Source organism: Scylla paramamosain, chromosome 6 (assembly GCF_035594125.1).
Source record: "Scylla paramamosain isolate STU-SP2022 chromosome 6, ASM3559412v1, whole genome shotgun sequence".
In the NCBI taxonomy this organism is placed as follows: domain Eukaryota; kingdom Metazoa; phylum Arthropoda; class Malacostraca; order Decapoda; family Portunidae; genus Scylla; species Scylla paramamosain.
In genome coordinates this window covers 8,852,253-8,870,723 of record NC_087156.1, presented here as the reverse complement: position 1 = coordinate 8,870,723, position 18,471 = coordinate 8,852,253, and the positions used below count along the sequence as shown (strand labels likewise).

General features: G+C 38.8%; 1 protein-coding gene across 1 annotated transcript; it reads right to left on the bottom strand.

The window, feature by feature from the left end:
* Nucleotides 1-17,184: 17,184 nt before the first annotated feature.
* LOC135101286 (trypsin-1-like) lies at nucleotides 17,185-18,271 on the bottom strand. Its single transcript, XM_064004990.1, has 3 exons — nucleotides 18,162-18,271; nucleotides 17,854-18,071; nucleotides 17,185-17,762 (listed from the first exon to the last, which is right to left on the bottom strand). Exons 1-3 carry the CDS (start codon nucleotides 18,202-18,204, stop codon nucleotides 17,244-17,246), a joined length of 780 nt encoding a protein of 259 aa, XP_063861060.1. The 5' UTR covers nucleotides 18,205-18,271; the 3' UTR covers nucleotides 17,185-17,243.
* Between the last annotated feature and the right edge of the window lie 200 nt (nucleotides 18,272-18,471).

Here is an 18,471-nt window from a genome sequence, read left to right as displayed (position 1 = left end):
CCCGCCACAATGCATGCTCTCTTTGAGTTCATTCATACATCTTTCGATCATCACCTGATATGACACAACTCTTCCATACACTCCTGTTTTAACTCATTTACCGTAGTGCTTATGATGCTTTGAAACAGCTTCTTATACTCCCTTTGGACTATATATCCCTTGAGACATATCAATACATATCTCTCATTTTCTAAAATCACTCTCCATTAATTGATCACATACACCTGTTTCACATAATTATATTTGAAAATTTAAGTACGCCTATGTTACAGATCTTGATGTCCAAGCATGGTATATAGAAGTGTTTCAGGATACGAGTGCATCTTAGCTAGCGAGATGTTGTTCAACCAATCGCTCAGTTTTACATATATATATATATATATATATATATATATATATATATATATATATATATATATATATATATATATATATATATATATATATATATTTTATTTTATTTTATTTATTTTTTTATTTTATTTAAGAGGGACACTGGCCAAGGGCAACAAAAATCCAATAAAAAATGTCCACTGAGATGCCAGTCCCATAAAAGGGTCAAAGCAGTAGTCAAAAATTGATGAATAAGTGTCGTGAAACCTCCCTCTTGAAGTAATTCAAGTTATAGGAAGGTGGAGATACAGAAGCAGACAAGGAGTTCTAGAGTTTACCAGAGAAAGGGATGAATGACTTAGAATACTGTTAACTCTTGCGTTAGAGAGATGGACTGAATAGGGGTGAGAGAAAGAAGAAAGTCATGCGCAGCAAGGCCGCGGGAGGAGGGAGGCATGCAGTTAGGAAGATCAGAAGAGCAGTTAGCATGAAAATAGCGGCAGAAGACAGCTAGAGATGCAACATTGCGGCGGTCAAGAATTGATGAATAAGTGTCTTGAAACCTCCCTCTTGAAGTAATTCAAGTTATAGGAAGTGGAAATACAGAACCAGACAGGGAGTTCCAGAGTTTACCAGAGAAAGGGATGAATGATTTAGAATACTGGTTAACTCTTACGTTAGAGAGGTGGACTGAATAGGGGTGAGAGAAAGAAGAAAGTCATGCGCAGCAAGGCCGCGGGAGGAGGGAGGCATGCAGTTAGGAAGATCAGAAGAGCAGTTAGCATGAAAATAGCGGCAAAAGACAGCTAGAGATGCAACATTGCAGCGGTAAGAGAGAGGCTGAAGACAGCATATATATATATATATATATATATATATATATATATATATATATATATATATATATATATATATATATATATATATATATATATATATATATATATATATAATTTATGATGATGGAACTTTGTTTGTGTGTGTGTGTGTGTGTGTGTGTGTGTGTTTGTGATTTTTTTATTCTAATTTGATCTTAGTTCTTGGCTCGAGTGATCACATTCATAATTTAGAATTTCACCGCCTCCCCACATCAGATTACTGATGGTTTGTACAAATATTTAAACATATTCTTCCGGTCATTTTAACACACACACACACACACACACACACACACACACACACACACACACACACACACACACACACACACACACACACGCCCAAACACAGCTCCATCATCGTAAAATTGAAGAAAGTTTTCGTAATTAAAACATGTATAGTTTGTGTCGAAAACCACCACCCTCAGTAGGAAGAACCGTTTTTTACGTGTGAGTGTGGTGTGTGTGTGTGTGTGTGTGTGTGTGTGGGAAGGGGGCGGGGTAGTGTTCGCGGACGTGTTTGCACATGTATCATAGTGTAAGTTATTATTCATAGTGTTGTGTTAAATAATGTACGAATCGTGTTGGTGCCTCGCCTTTGCTTCCCCGCTGCCCCTCACCCTTCATCGTCTTGAGAAGGGAATGAATGGCTTGAGCGTAATAAAAGTCAGAGTAGCATATATACAGTATCTTATACAAAAACAGTGGAGACGAGGTGAGATGGGCTGGGAGAGGCGTTTCGGAACAGCAGGTACCCCTCACAGGAGTAGACACCTTGTTAAATGAATTGTGATTGTTACTTTTTTTTTATTTGAGGGAATTTTAAACGTCAATAGATTAAGATCCTTATTAGAAAGCTTGATTTTACTAGCATATTACAGTATCAGAAAAAAAAAATGATAATATTGAGTAACTAATATTGAGCGTATAAATGCATGTTAGTATGAGATGTGCGTATAGTGTGTGTGTATACAATAAGTATACACACACGTAGAATACTTATTATATACATATGTGGTTATTAATTTTTGTGATACAGTTTATAATTCTGGTGTCTGGGATGTTTTTGGTTTTCATGAAGTCCATATAATGTTGAACCTTATATAACTTTCACTTAGTGTTTTTATTGTGTTTTAGCCTTAGGATGCCTGCAGAAAGAGGCGAAACGTAGCAATAGAATAAAGTTGAAGAAAACATCGGAGTTTTTTCTGAAAAAAATTATATATATATATATATATATATATATATATATATATATATATATATATATATATATATATATATATATATATATATATATATATATATATATATACGAGTATATATATATATATAGGCCTACATTCAACCTGTTCCTAAAAAAGGTGACCGTTCTAATCCCTCAAACTACCGTCCTATTGCTTTAATTTCTTGCCTATCTAAGGTTTTTGAATCTATCCTCAACAGGAAGATTCTTAAACATCTATCACTTCACAACCTTCTATCTGATCGCCAGTATGGGTTCCGTCAAGGCCGCTCTACTGGTGATCTTCTGGCTTTCCTTACTGAGTCTTGGTCATCTTCTTTTAGAGATTTTGGTGAAACTTTTGCTGTTGCCTTGGACATATCAAAAGCTTTTGATAGAGTCTGGCACAAAGCTTTGATTTCCAAACTACCCTCCTACGGTTTCTATCCTTCTCTCTGTAACTTCATCTCAACTTTCCTTTCTGACCGTTCTATTGCTGCTGTGGTAGACGGTCACGGTTCTTCTCCTAAATCTATTAACAGTGGTGTTCCTCAGGGTTCTGTCCTGTCACCCACTCTCTTCTTATTATACATTAATGATCTTCTAAACCAAACTTCTTGTCCTATCCACTCCTACGCTGATGATACGACCCTGCACTTTTCCACGTCTTTTCATAGACGTCCAACCCTTCAGGAGGTAAACATATCACGCAGGGGAGCCACAGAACGCTTGACTTCTGATCTTTCTAAAATTTCTGATTGGGGCAGAGCAAACTTGGTATTGTTCAATGCCTCAAAAACTCAATTCCTCCATCTATCAACTCGACACAGCCTTCCACAACCTTCTTCAATGACACTCAACTATCCCCCTCTTCTACACTGAACATCCTCGGTCTGTCCTTTATTTATAATCTGAACTGGAAACTTCACATCTCAACTCTAGCTAAAACAGCTTCTATGAAGTTAGGTGTTCTGAGACGTCTCCGCCAGTTTTTCTCACCCCCTCAGCTGCTAACTCTGTACAAGGGCCTTATCCGTCCATGTATGGAGTATGCTTCACATGTCTGGGGGGGTTCCACTCATACTGCTCTTCTAGACAGGGTGGAATCAAAAGCTTTTCGTCTCATCAACTCGTCTCCTCTAACTGACTGTCTTCAGCCTCTCTCTCACCGCCGCAATGTTGCATATCTAACTGTCTTCTACCGCTATTTTCATGCTAACTGCTCTTCTGATCTTGCTAGCTACATGCCTCCCCTCCTTCCGCGGCCTCGCTGCACAAGACTTTCTTCTTTCTCTCACCCCTATTCTGTCCATCTCTCTAACGCAAGAGTTAACCAGTATTCTCAATCATTCATCCCTTTCTCTTGTAAACTCTGGAACTCCCTGCCTGCTTCTGTATTTCCACCTTCCTATGACTTGAATTCCTTCAAGAGGGATGTTTCAAGACACTTATTCATCAATTTTTGATTACTGCTTTGACCCTTTTATGGGACTGGCATTTCAGTGGGCATTTTTCTTATTAGATTTTTGTTGCCCTTGGCCAGTGTCCTTCCTACATAAAAAAAGAAAAAAAGAAGAAAAAGAAAAAAAAAAAAAAAAAAAAATATATATATATATATATATATATATATATATATATATATATATATATATATATATATATATATATATATATATATATATATGAGTGTCTTATGTCATGTTTTATTTCCTCTCCTACAGTGGATTCACGAAAGTTGACAAAGAATCCTCTGTTTTCTCTTTTAAGAATTAATTTTCTCTAACTTATTTAATCTTGTGTGCGTCTAGTTTTGTGTTATGTTATATTTCCTCTTCTTTCAAATGAGTTATGTTTATTGCGTCTGTTACTGTCGTGTACTCACAATTTTCAGCGTTTTTATTTGTGTTGTTGTTTTCTTTCTTACTCTTTCTTTTCGTCATAATGTCACATTCTTACGCCTTTCATTACGTCCCTCGTCGTAAGTGTCTTTTTTTTTTTCTATTTCACTGTCTTGTCATGGCTCCTCTTCTCTCTCTCACTGTCTACCTATTCCTTGATTCATTGCCGTACTGTATTTTTTTTCCAAATGTATTTTATTCTAGGCTTTGTTTCAAATTTTACACCATAGTTATCATTATTATTTTTCCCATGTGCCTTCCTACCTTATATTTTTTCATCATCCTTTAATGCTTTCATAAATTATTTCCATACTTTCCTCTCTCCTAACTTGTTATTTTTTTTTCAGTTTTTCTTTTTTTTTGTCTTGTGTCCAAAAATACTTATTTGGCTTTATTATATTCTGCTATTTTTTATTCCCTGTCATTCTTTAAAATTTCCCATCTTTTGATGCTTTCATGACTTATTTCCACTCTCTTCTCTCTCTCTCTCCTACCTTGATATTTTTTTTTTTTGCCGTCTTTATGGCAAAACACTTAATTGCTTTTATTATCCTCTGCTGTTTCACATATCATTACTTTTCTTGTCACATTGTTTTCTCTCTTGCTACACATTCATTTTTTTTATTTTATTGCAAGCGTCGCTAGTCAAAAAATGCAGAGTTACTGTCTTGTCTTCAGCCAACACTGAACAAAAACGTAGTATTGTCTGGTTCTTTTCGTTTGTAATGTGTGAGTGTGTGTGTGTGTGTGTGTGTGTGTGTGTGTGTGTGTGTGTGTGTGTGTGTGTGTGTGTGTGTGTGTGTGTGTGTGTTTGTGTGTGTTAGTGTGCGTGCAAAAGCATGAACAGCTTGTGGGATCAGTTTTCATTTAATATTCTTGTACACCCCCCCCCCCACACACACACTGACCAACTACATTTCGATAACTAAGCTCGGTACTTACAAATAGAAAGGTACATTTTTCATTTTTTTTAAGGATCACACTTCTTACTTTGTTTTTTTACTTTATTGGTAATATTTCTTGTTTAATGCCTATCTTTTACTATAATGGCAATCTTTCTTCATTTTCAGCTGAGGCCAAGGATCTGCGTCCAGCAGCCAGCAGTGGAAATGTGCGTGTTAAGTCGGATGTAACAAAACGTGTTGCGTTCTCAGAATTTTCGTTTACTCTTTGGATCATGTATGAAATTCACGTTTGTATTTCGCGTTCTTCATTTTTTTTTCGCTTATCCGTTATGATGTGTTAGAAATCTGGTTTAATAATTTACTTTAGTTTTTCCTTAGTTCATGTTATATATTATGATTTGAATTTCGTTACATTTTTTTTTTTTGCATTGCTCATTATCGTAATTCATTTAAAATTTTCTTTTACCTGAGTGTAAATTCGTTTCACTCTTAATTCAGTAATGAAAGGACAATTATAAAAACGAGGGAGAGAAACAATAGTGTAGAGCGGACAGAAACAAAGTTGAAAAGCTAAAAAAAAAAAAGAAAAAAAAGAAAAAGCGAAAAAAAGGGGCAGAAAAGTTTCGGAAAAGATGGAGAGAAATTCTTTTGCCGCCCTCGCCCTCGGAGGAGAAAAGTAAAAATAAAGAGAATTAGCTGGACTCCTTAATTGGTGGCGTTCACGAAGTGTTGACAGTGAGGAGGAACGTAATTGGTAACATTTACGGAAGAGCTGCAGGCGGAAGGAGGGAGAGGGTAGTGAAGGAGGGGTGTGGGAGGGAGGGAAGGAGGACAGAAAGAAGAGGGCGAGAAACGAAGCGTAAAGAAGGCATGGAAAAAAAAAAAAAGAAAAGTGAGGAAGGGGAAAAAAATAGACATGGGTAAAAAAAAAAATGTAGTGGAGGGAAAGCTGACAGGAAAGTGAATTAGAATTTAGGGTTGATATAATTGTGGGAAATAATAATAATAATAATGATAATAATAAAAATAATAATAATAATGATAATAATAATAATAATAATAATAATAATAATAATAATAATAATAATAATAATAAATAATAATAATAATAATAATAATAATAATTGGTTTATTCATTTTGCAGCCTTACAGCTGAAAATCCGTATATATATATATATATATATATATATATATATATATATATATATATATATATATATATATATATATATATATATATATATATATATATATATATATATATATGTAATAAGGTCCTACAGAGAATTCCAAATAGAAAGATCAAATAATGGAGGATAGATGTTTGGAAACCTCCCTCTTGAAAAAGTTCAAGTCATGGGAAGGAGGAAATACAGAAGCAGGCAGGGGTTCCAGAGCTTACCAGAGAAAGGAATGAACGATCGAGGGTACTGGTTAACTTTTGCACTAGAAAGTGGACAGAATAGTGGTGATAGAAAGAAGAAAGCCTTATGCAGCGAGGCCGTGGGAGAAGGGGAGGAATGCGGTTAGCCAGATCAGAAGAACAGTTCGAATGAAAATAGCCATAGAAGATAGCACGAGATGCAACATTGCAGCGATGAGAAAGAGGCTGAAGACAGTCAGTTAGAGGGGAAGAGTTGAGACGAAAAGCTTTTAATTTCTACCTCACTAGAAGAGCGATATGATTGGAAACCCCCGCCATACATGAGAGGCATACTCCATACATGGACGGATAAAAAAAAAGGATGAGAGGATGAGAGGAGAGAATGAGAGGATGAGAAAAAAAAACTGGCTGAGACGACTTGGAACACCCAACTTCATAGGAGCTGTCTTTGCTAGAGATGAGATGTGAAGTTTCCAGTTTAGATTATAACCAAAGGAAAGACAGAGGATGTTCAGTGTAGAAGAGGGGGGAGGGCAGTTGAGTGTCATTGAGGAAGAGTGGATAGTTGTCTAGAAAGTTGTGTTTTAGAGAGATCACATGTCAGGCGTTCTGTGGCTTCCCTGCGTGAATTGTTTACTTCCTGAAGGGTTGAACGTCAATGAAAAGAAGTGTATAAGTGCAGGGTGGTATCATCAGAGTAGGATTGGATAAGACAAGAAGTTTGGTTTAGAAGATCATTGATGAATAATAAGAAGAGAGTGGGTGACAGGACAATTCTGAGGAACACCACTGTCAATAAATTTAGAAGAACAGATACCATCTATTATAGCAGCAAAAGAACGGCCAGAAAGGAAATTTGTGATGAAGTTACGGAGAGAAAGATAGAAGCCTTTGGAGGATAGCTTAGGAAATCAAAGCTTTGTGATGGACTCTGTCAAAAGCTTTTGATACGCGTAAGCCAAAAGCAAAAGTTTAACTAAAATCCCTAAAAGAGGATGACCAAGATTCAGTAAGGAAAGTCAGAGGGCGACCTCGATGGAACCCATACTGGCGATCAGATAGGAGGTTGTGAAGTGAGAGATGTTTAAGAATCTTCCTGTTGGGGATAATTTCAAAACCTTAGAGAGACAGATTATTAAAACAATAGAGGGATAGTTTGAGGTAGGGCATGGAAAACATCATTATGAAGGATCTTAATGGGTACCATGAAGTAGTCAGGGAGTGGACGAGAGGGAGGAACAAGCCCTGATTCATCCAAGGTAGAGTTTTTAGCAAGGGTTTAAGCGAAGAGTTCAGCCTTAGAAACAGATGAGATGGCAGTGGTGCCATGTTGAAATAACGGAAGGAAAGATGAAGAAGCTAAGTTATTGGAGATGTTTTTGGCTAGGTAGCAGAAGTCACGAGGGGAGTTAATTCTTGAAATATTTTGACACTTTCTATTAATGAAGAACAGACACTTGTTTAGGTCATGCTGATACAGATTGGTTCAGTTGGGCAAACTCTGTGTTAACTTATACTGTACTGGAAATTAACGGGTCAGACTTGACTACTTTTACATTTTTTATGCATATGTACATATATAGACCTTATTTATCGATATGATATAGAATTTTGATATGGAAAAAAAAATTATATATATATATATATATATATATATATATATATATATATATATATATATATATATATATATATATATATATATATATATATATATATATATATATATTAGACTTTTTTTTGTTTTCTTAAGTCGGTTTTTTTGGGGGGTGTTTTTATTTATTATTATTATTTTTTTTTTTAATGCCAACCCTGGTGTGTGTGTGTGTGTGTGTGTGTGTAGGAAATAGTGAATTCATGTGTGAAAGATAAATTATATGTGGATGAAAAGAAAGTAAACGTGATGGTGTTGTGGCGCCTGGGAGGAGGAGAGAGGGAGGGGAGTTAAAGTGTTAATGAGTGGAAGAGAAAGTTACGGGAGGGAGAAAATATTTTACAGAGTGTTATGTGGAAGCAGTGAGGAAAGGTGACAAGAATTCATGATGCGTGAGGACAGCAGGAGTGCGGTGTGAAGTGTGGAAATAGTATTGAAAAAAAAAAAAATGTTGGCTCCTCCTGGATAAACAATGGAGTAAGGAGTCAGCGTAGAGGAATAAAGTTCAGAGCAGATACCACTCTGGAGTGGCGTCCTAAGTTCTTACGTGTGCAGTTTTCCTTGAATGATTCGGTCATTGACTTTGTTTGCAAAGTTATTTGGGTCAGTTTTTAGTGACGCAGGGAGTGAGTTATATGTATAGTCTGTGTTCACATGGTTCGGTTATTAAGCTGGTTTGCACAGTTATTTGGGCAAGTTTGTAGTGAAGCAGAGAGTGAATTAGTATTAAGGCGTCTCCACATAATGCAAATTTGGTATGTAGAAAGTCGTGTGAAAAGCAATTGGTGATGAGGTGCATAGTTTTAAGATATACAACGTTGTGTTTCCACATTTTTTTTTTCTTTTAATGTAGGATGGACACCGGCCGAGGGCAACAAAAATCCAGTAAAAAATAAGGGCCCACTGAGATGCCGTTCCACGAATAGGGTCCAAAGCGGTAGTAAAATAATGAAGGATAAATGTCTTGAAACCTTTCTCTTGAAGGAAATCAAGTCATAGGAAGGTAGAAATACAGAAGCAAGCAAGGAGTTCCAGAGTTTATCAGAGAAAGGGATGAATGATTGAGATTACTGGTTAACCCTTGCATTAGAGAGATGGGCAGAATAGGGGTGAGAGAAAGAAGAGTCTTGTGCAGCAAGGCCGTGGGAGGAGGGAAGGCATGCAGTTAGCATAAATATAACAGTAGAAAATAGCAAGAGATGCAACATTGCGGCGATGAGAAAGAGGCTGAAGACAGTCAGTTGGAGGAGGGGTGTTGATGAGACGAAAAGCTTTTGATTTCACCCTGACTAGAAGAGCGATATGAGTAGAATCCCCCCCCCATACATGTGAAGCATACTCCATACATGGACGGATAAGGCCCCTGTACAGAGTTAGCAGCTGGAAGGGTGAGTAAAACTGGCGGAGACGTCTCAGAACGCCTAACTTCATAGAAGCTGTTTTAGGTAGAGATGAGATGTGAAGATTCCAGCTTAGATTATAAGTAAAGGATAGACCGAGGATGTTCATTGTAGAAAAGTGGGACAGTTGAGTGTCATTTAAGAAGAGGGAATAGTTGTCTGGACGGTTGTGTCGAGTTGATAAATGGAGGAATTGAGTTTTTGAGACATTGAACAATGCTCTGCACCAATCAGAAATTTTAAATAGATCAGAAGTTAGGCGTCCTGTGGCTTCCCTGTGTGAACTCTTTATTTCCTGAAGGGTTGGACGTCTACGAAAAGACGTGGAAAAGTGCAGGGTCGTATCATTAGCGTAGGAATGGATAGGACAAAAAGTTTGATTTAGAAGATCATTGATGAATAATAGGAAGAGAGTGGGTGACAGGACAGAACCTTGAGGAACACCGCTGTTAATAAATTTAGGAGAAGAACAGTGATCGTCTACCACAGAAGCAATAGAATGGTCAGAAAGAAAACTTGAGATGAGGTTACAGAGAGAAGGATAGAAGCCGTAGGAGGGTAGTATGGAAATCAAAACTTTGTGCCAGACTATCTGATGAAACCCATAATGACAATCAGATAGATGGTTGTGAAGTAATAGATGTTTAAGAATTTTTCTGTTTAGGATAGATTAAAAAACCTTAGGCAGAAAATTAAAGCAATAGGACGGTAGTTTGAGGGATTAGAACCGTCACCCTTTTTAAACACTGAATCTGGGCAAACTTCCACCAAGAAGGAAAGGTAGATGTTAACAGACAGAGCTGAAAGAGTTTGACAAGGCGCAGTTTCGGAGAAAAATAAGGGGGACCCCATCAGGTCCATAAGCCTTCCGCGAGTTTAGGCCAGCGAGGGCATGGAAAACATCATTGCAAAGAATTTTGATAGATAGCATGAAGTAGTCCGAAGGTGGAGTAGAGGGAGGAACAAGCCCTGAATCGTCCAAGGTAGAGTTTTTAGCAAAGGTTTGAGGAAAGAGTTTCAGCTTTAGAGATGTGATAGCAGTAGTGCCATCTGGTTGAAATAAAGGAGGAAAAGAAGAAGCAGCAAAGTTGTTGGAGATATTTTTGGCTAGATGCCAGAAGGGAGTTAGATCTTGAAAGATCTTGACAGTTTCTATTTAATGAAAGATTTTTTAGCTAGCTGGAAAACAGACTTGGCATGGCTCCGGGCAGAAATATAACGCACATGAGATTCTGGAGATGAAAGGCTCAAGTTCTTTCTGTGGGCCACCTCTCTATCATGTATAGCACGAGAAGAGGCTGTGTTAAACCAAGGTTTGGAAGGTTTAGTTTGAAAAAAAGAGTGAGGAATGCACGTTTCCATGCCATACTCTATCACCTCTGTTACGTGCTCGGAACACAAAGACGGGTCTCTGACACGGAAGCAGTAGTCATTCCAGAGAAAATCAACAAAATACCTCCTCAAGTCCCACGAGCTAGCAGAGGCAAAACGCTAGAGGCAACTCCGCTTTGGGGGATGCTGAGGAGGGATTGGAGCAATAGGATACAAGATACAAATATGCGATTGTGATCGGAGAAGTCTACTGGAGAAGATTGGGTAACAGCATAAACTGAAGGATTAGAGGTTAGAAAAAGGTCAAGAATGTTGGGCTTATCTCCAAGACGGTTAGGAATACGCATAGGGTGTTCCAGTATGTGTGTAACATTGTTCGTGGTTCATGGCAATAGATATATTTTTATTACGAAATCCTGTTGAGCTTAGAAAAAAAAAGTCAGAATCTTATGGTAGGAAATAATGACTACCAAATTTAAGAAGGAAACGTTACCTTATCAAACCTATTATACGCACATATTCATTACCTTTATGTTCGTAAAGAGGGGTCTAAGGCCCAGTTTATTTTAGTCCGTTTTTATGGATTCCTTTTCCGTACACAGTCCGACAATGACGTCACCACCGTTTCGTTCGAGCAACTGTAGCAGGAACCGGGCACTCTTTTTACCTGCGCTTGAACGAACGCCTTCGAGAGGAAGAGATGAACAGAGGTTAACTTTGTACGGAGAGACAGGCACAGTGTTGCACGTACTGATATTTTGAATGTTCTGGGTATTGTAATCAAGTACATGGCAAAACGTTGATGAATTGCAGCTTTGTAACGTGGTAATGCTATATTGTAAATTAAACATTTTTACACTGTTCGTGGAAAAAGAGGACCGTCCCTGGTCCCAGCGTGAGGTAAACACAAGCACAAGGATGGACTGGAAAAGGTTTTAACCCAGTAAACTGCAGAAATGCAACAAGCTATGATAATGACAGTGTATTGATAATAACTGACAACCAGACCACCGGAAAATACTAGTATGGCCTACCTTTCTACCACACCGTACATTGATACAGCAGACACTACTGCCCCCACCGTGGCTTGTTGGATTCACTAGCGTGTAGTTACTTATATTTCTATACTGTACAAAAATTGACACTCTTCTCCACCTCATTGGTCTCTCTTCGTCACGTGCGAGCAGCAAGGTGACAAGAAGTATTCAAATCCCTTGTCGAAGTCTCCTCCACGCGACCATGTTGACAAACATGGATACCGTAACGGTGGCAGACTCCTCCGTGATGTCATTGTTGAACGGTGAACGGAGGCAGAATCCGTAAAAACGGACTAGTGTGAGCTGGGCATTAGACAGTATCCTCAGATGCTTTTGTGCCTTATCTAGGCTTCTTAAAACATCTTGGAGCACTTAAAGTTCCCAAGATATTTTCACGATTCTAATGACTGTTTAACAAATATTCTGTGTCGCCAGTGGAGAAGAAAACATACCTGAGAAACCAACTAATCACCTCTGGGGCATTTGTCCATGTTAGAGACCATGGCGTTTCAAAATACAAGCACGATTCCTATTTTGATTTTATTATCATGAACATCATTATTATTATCATGAACATTGTGAGAGCACAGGGATACTAGATTTTGAGAGGGCAATAAATTAGCGCCCCGTCATAGGAGAGAACCATCCGCCATGCGGGCAGGTGGGCGGAGCCTGTATCAATGCGCGCGGGCCGAGGTGAGCGGGGCACGACCTTGCTCGGCCTCACTCCCAGCCAGGTCACCCAGCGCCCAGGACGTGCCCTCCTCGACTCCTCCCGAACCAGCCTGCAGAAAGGACAGCGTGGTGCAGCGGTAAGCCGAAGCCCTGACCGACGAAGCTGGCTTTCATCGAAGCAGACTGGAGGAGTGAGTACACCAGTGGAACGCCTGGGGTGAGTTATTTGTGGTAAGGCCTGTTCACAAAATTTCATTTCCAGTCACCCAGCGACCACGTGGTCGTCGCTCTTTGCCCAGCATAAGTGATACAGTGCATAGTGCCGGCTAATTACCTCCGTGACCCAGTAACTAACGTAAGGCTGTGCTCTCACAACGTAAAAGGACCGGGCATTGGCCTCACTTCCGAAGGAATAGGTATTTCTTTCTGTGTGCGGCCCACGCGCCACTGAGTGTAGCCATAGCTAGCCAGGCCTTTGTTGTAATTACTGTGTAAATATAAGTCAAATATTTACGACTGTGCTTTCTTTTGAGTGTCCTACCCTAGTCTACCTGGAGACTCAACCAGGAGTCGCATGTGATCGGCAGGTGGTAACGTGTAAAGGAACACCGATCCATGACAAACATCATTATTATCATCATCACCATCATCATCACCAGCATCATAATTATCATCATGATCATGAATCATCATCCTCGTCACCACCACCACTACCACCACCACCACTATCATCATCATCATCATCATCTGCATCAATAATTTGCACTACAGGACCTCCTACACTCAAATAAATAAATAAGTAGATAAATAAATGAATATATATATATATATATATATATATATATATATATATATATATATATATATATATATATATATATATATAATAAAAAATGTCAAAATCTTGCCAGTTCATGTCCTAGTGACTTCTGGCACCTCTAGCAATCTTTTTTCTTTTCCTTCACTCTATATTTCATCTAGATGGTTCTACTACAACTCATCTATCTCAAAAAGCTGAACTTTTCTCTTAAGACCTTTGTTGATAACTCCACCATGAATGACTCAGGGCTTGTTTCCATTGGGTGACCATATTATGCCGGTTATAAAATTCCCCGGGACGATATTTTCAATGGCCTCTCTGGACTTGGTTCTCGTTACTCCCAGTTACTTACTCTAAGTAGAGAATTTATCCGACCATGTATTTTTATTTATTTATTTATTTTTTATGGAAGATGGACTGTGGCCAACGGCAACAAATGAGGCTGAAAAAAGGCCAACTGAAGGTTCCAGTTCTTAAAGACTAAAGTGAAAAAAAGTTATACAAAATTATGGGCGCCTTGAAATCTCCCTCTTGAAAGAATTAAACTCGTATGTAGAAAAAAAAAAAAACACAGAAGCAGGCACGGAGGTCTAAAATTCAGAAGTAAAAGGGATGAAAGATTGAAAATACGGATTAACTCTTGTATTAGGGAGATGGACAAAATAGCAATAGTGTTTTTTGCCCTTGGTATTCTGTAGATAAACTTAACAAAAGCTGTCTTGTACATTGTCTTACAGAACAATTTATCAAAGTGCAATGGGTGAAAATTTACGCAGAGGAGTGTATGATGAAGCAGTGCACGAATTAGAATTCATGTAAACTTAAAAAGATAGTGAGATGATTCAAGAACACAAACATGCATGCACGTGAGCGCACGCACGCACGCACGCGCGCGCGCGCATACGCGCACACACACACACACACACACACACCTATATATATATATATATATATATATATATATATATATATATATATATATATATATATATATATATATATATATATATACACACACACACACACAATGATTGGCATATGGGGGAGGAAGGGGTGTTTGGACAAGTGTTAGGCGGAGTCCTTTGTCCCTCGTTGATGGCGCCTTCAGTATGCAGATGAAGCACCTTTACCATGCAAAGCGAGACTGCAATTATGTCACAGACAGGCCAGCATTCTCTGCCAGCCAAACTCATCCAGTTTAATTCGCCACAGCTCTGACTCACCCTAAACGTGACTCAGTCTTGGACTGTGTTGTGTGTCCACGGCCTGACTAGGCACTTGGTTTGACTCGACTGGTCTGATGTTTTTTTTCGCCTTTATATCACTCTGATTTACTTCTTACATGGTACATTCCTAACAGGTAGACAAGACACAGTGCAGCAGGACATCTCGCTGATGCACAGTTTACCTCTTCAACTAGTAACTTGGATGATTATTGTTAATTTTCCATGTAGCTGTCTCTTCTTCACTCTAAGTACAATGCCAGGAAACGATGAAAACTTAGTTTAGTGATAATGCAGTGGACGCAGTCACACACACCTCTGGTGTGTGTGACCACACATCATCAAGTCACAAGATGGAGGTTTTTCATATGAACCTTACATCCCATAAAATTTTCAGGTGGAATTACTGCGGGCATCATACATTGACTGAAGAACACTCATAGCACACAATTTTGTTTTCAATGGCTGAGGACCACCCGTCACATTAGAGTATGTGCTGCTTTGTGATAACTTTGTTATTGCTGTTGTTTCACAGCAAGTAACCGATAACAAGCGAGGAGCACAGAAGCAGAAGGCGCTCTTAGCCGCGTGGAGGCAGATGGTGAATTTCACACAAATATATACTCTAACCGTCCTGTGGTTCCAAAGCCGGGACACACTTATTCCCGAAATAATTGGTTATATAATGCATTGGTTATTTAAACATACGTTTTCGAGATGAGAAGGCCCAGGTGTAGCAGCGACGAAAAGAAAAAATAATTTTAAGAGAAGAGGAGTTAGGTATGGTGAAGAACATATCTAAATGAAATTTTACTCCAATAAATATCCTCCAAACTCCATAGCAAAAGCACACCAGAAGTATTCTGACTATTTCATGGATCTAAAGTGTATGATGAAATAATATTATGAGATGGGACATGATAAATGAGACTAATAGTTTAATCCGTCACAGTTCTCTCTCATCCTAAACGTAACTCAGTTTTAGAGTTTTCTGTAGTAATGCACCAAATCCACATTCAACAGTTGGCTTGATATGCTTTAAAGGACACTCTTTCTTCCTTTACCTGATTTACTGCCAATACAGGTCATTCCTGACATGTGTAATGTATTTTCCGTATGACATCTCACTAGTTGAGCAGAATGTATCACCCACCAGTAGTTTGGGTGACCAACCTTCACTCGTTACGTGCCCGACTCTTCTTAGTTCACTATTATCAACTACGAGTGTACCATCTATCTGTCTGTCTGTCTACCTATCTACCTATCTATCTAACGAGCCCAAAAGCACTCAGTGTTATGTGTCTGTGTACTGTGGTGTCGGATAGCGTAATTTGTGGGAGGGGCATCAGTAGGTGGCAGGTGACGATGGTGTGGCCGTTGCTGTTGTTGTAAAATCCTTGCGGACTTAGTGGGGACATTCCTGTGTCTTTCATGGTCAACATAACTAAGTAAGTCTGGGAATTATTTCGTATACCAATTTCTGAACACTCCCTTTAGCTGTGTCTGAGCGAGATTTAGAGAAGTTCAGACCACGGTATGTGAGTCTGTGCAGTGCGTGTGTGTTCGAGCGCCAGTAAAAACGATTCTTTAGTTTCAAATTGTTACCAAAGAATAAATTACATTCATCAAAACCACCATAATTACACTTAATATAATTTGTAGCATTCTCAACAATCCATATCTGAGTAAAACCCTGCGGTGCGCCATTATTGTTAACATGAAGTGGGAAAGAATATTAATTCGAGACATTCCATAGATTAACCGATTTGTTTGGCAAATTCATCTTAGTCCTTGGATCAGGGTGGCGTGTGAAGGCAGATTAAGGAAAAAGTAAGTAACACGAGCTGTTAAACTCTCTAAATTCTTTGTTTTGTTGAAGTTGCCATACTAAAATAACTATTACTATACTTTTTTGATGTTTAATTCATATATAAAAGAGGCCCAAAAAGACTAAAAAAAAAAAAAAAAAACGTTCGTTATGGATATTAATCAATTAATGCTTCTACTAGTTCCCCAAAAATATTTTTCTTGCGCAAATCCATCCTATATTGAAGACAAATTAATTTGTTGGTGAGCGGAGAACAAAATGTCAGAAATGACATAGAAGAATATTTACTTCTATAATCCACTCGATATTTCTTTAAGAAGTAAAATGAAAGAAATCCTTCTTATTTATCATCATGAAGTGCTTCATACATTAAAAAGGAAACATCGATCTTAGTTTCGGGTCCAACAAACTACATGGAAGTGATGCTACCTCTCCATCAGTTTTCTTGTTTCGAACCATCAGATCTGAGCCTGTGTGGAATGAATAGTGTGTGTGTGTGTGTTGTGTGTGTGTGTGTGTGTGTGTGTGTGTGTGTGTGTGTGTGAAAATTATAGTTTAGCTTTATAAAAAAGGAGGGATTTATATATGTGAAAACCACCATAAATGTATTTAATTTGATGTGCCATGTTTTGACTATCTCAATAGTACAATTTATACAGCATTGTCAACAATCCAATCAACAAAGTAGGCCACCTCTGTGTAGACCCCCGGGTAGTTGGGGCGCGCACAGCCGTAGCTCCAGGACACGATGCCAGTAAGGTATCCATTGCACACCATAGGTCCACCAGAGTCACCCTGGCAGGCGTCCTTTCCTCCCTCGGGATATCCAGCACAGATCATGGAATCTTCAATAATGTAGTAAGATATTCTACATTGCTCATCGGACATAGTAGGAACATGAACCTTCTGCAGAACTGTGGCGGCACTCCCTCCCTCTGACAAAGCTCCCCATCCCGTGACGGTGCAGTCGACGCCTACAAGCTCTTTTTCTTGTTGAAGAGCGATGGGATTAACGTAATCGTCATAAACCATTGTTTGCTGAAAGTGAATGAGTGCGACGTCGTTAACGAGTAACGAAGTATCAAAGTAGGGATGGAGGATGATCTCATCCAGTCTTGCTGCCTGCTCGGAACCGTCATTTGCCTCAAGAGTGTATTCACCAGCCACAGCCTGCAAAGAGATTCATCTCAGTTAATATATCTTGACTAACTATGGAAGTGGTTTTGTGCATTTCATGTGAGCATTTGGCTATTGCAAATACCTGGACAATTCCTGGATTATCCACATCATACTGCAGACAGTGACAAGCAGTGATGCCCCAGTGCTCATTGTACAGGGTACCACCGCAGAAGTGCCATGGCTCGCTGTACGATGTGTCTTGTAGGCTAAGTTGGTACTGGATCTCGCCGTGATGTGTGTCCTCACCACCAACAATCCTGTTCAGTCCCCGACGGAAGGTTGGCTTGCGGGATGGGGCGCCTGTAGGTAGAAAGATAAGTCAGTGTTAGAAATATTGTTCGTCAGACAGAAGAACAGTTGAATAGTGCATTGCTGCATGGAGGCACTGACCTAAGGCCCCGGCAACAAGCAGGCACAGCACGAGGGTCTTCATGACTGCCCAGGATGGATACGAGTGTCCCTTTCTGTGAGGTAACTCTTCTTATATGTGATATCGTGTCTCTGGGAATGAGAGATGTACATGTGGGAAAATTTTATATTGTATTTCTTATCAGCAAAGGCAATATGATGATGGGTTTTAACGTTGTTGTTTTCTTAACACACAGTGAAAACTTGTGTGTTTTGTATTTTTTTTGTATGTTTATTACACTTCGATGTCAAAAATAAACCTGTTTGGAAACTTTCGATATATGCTTCCTAT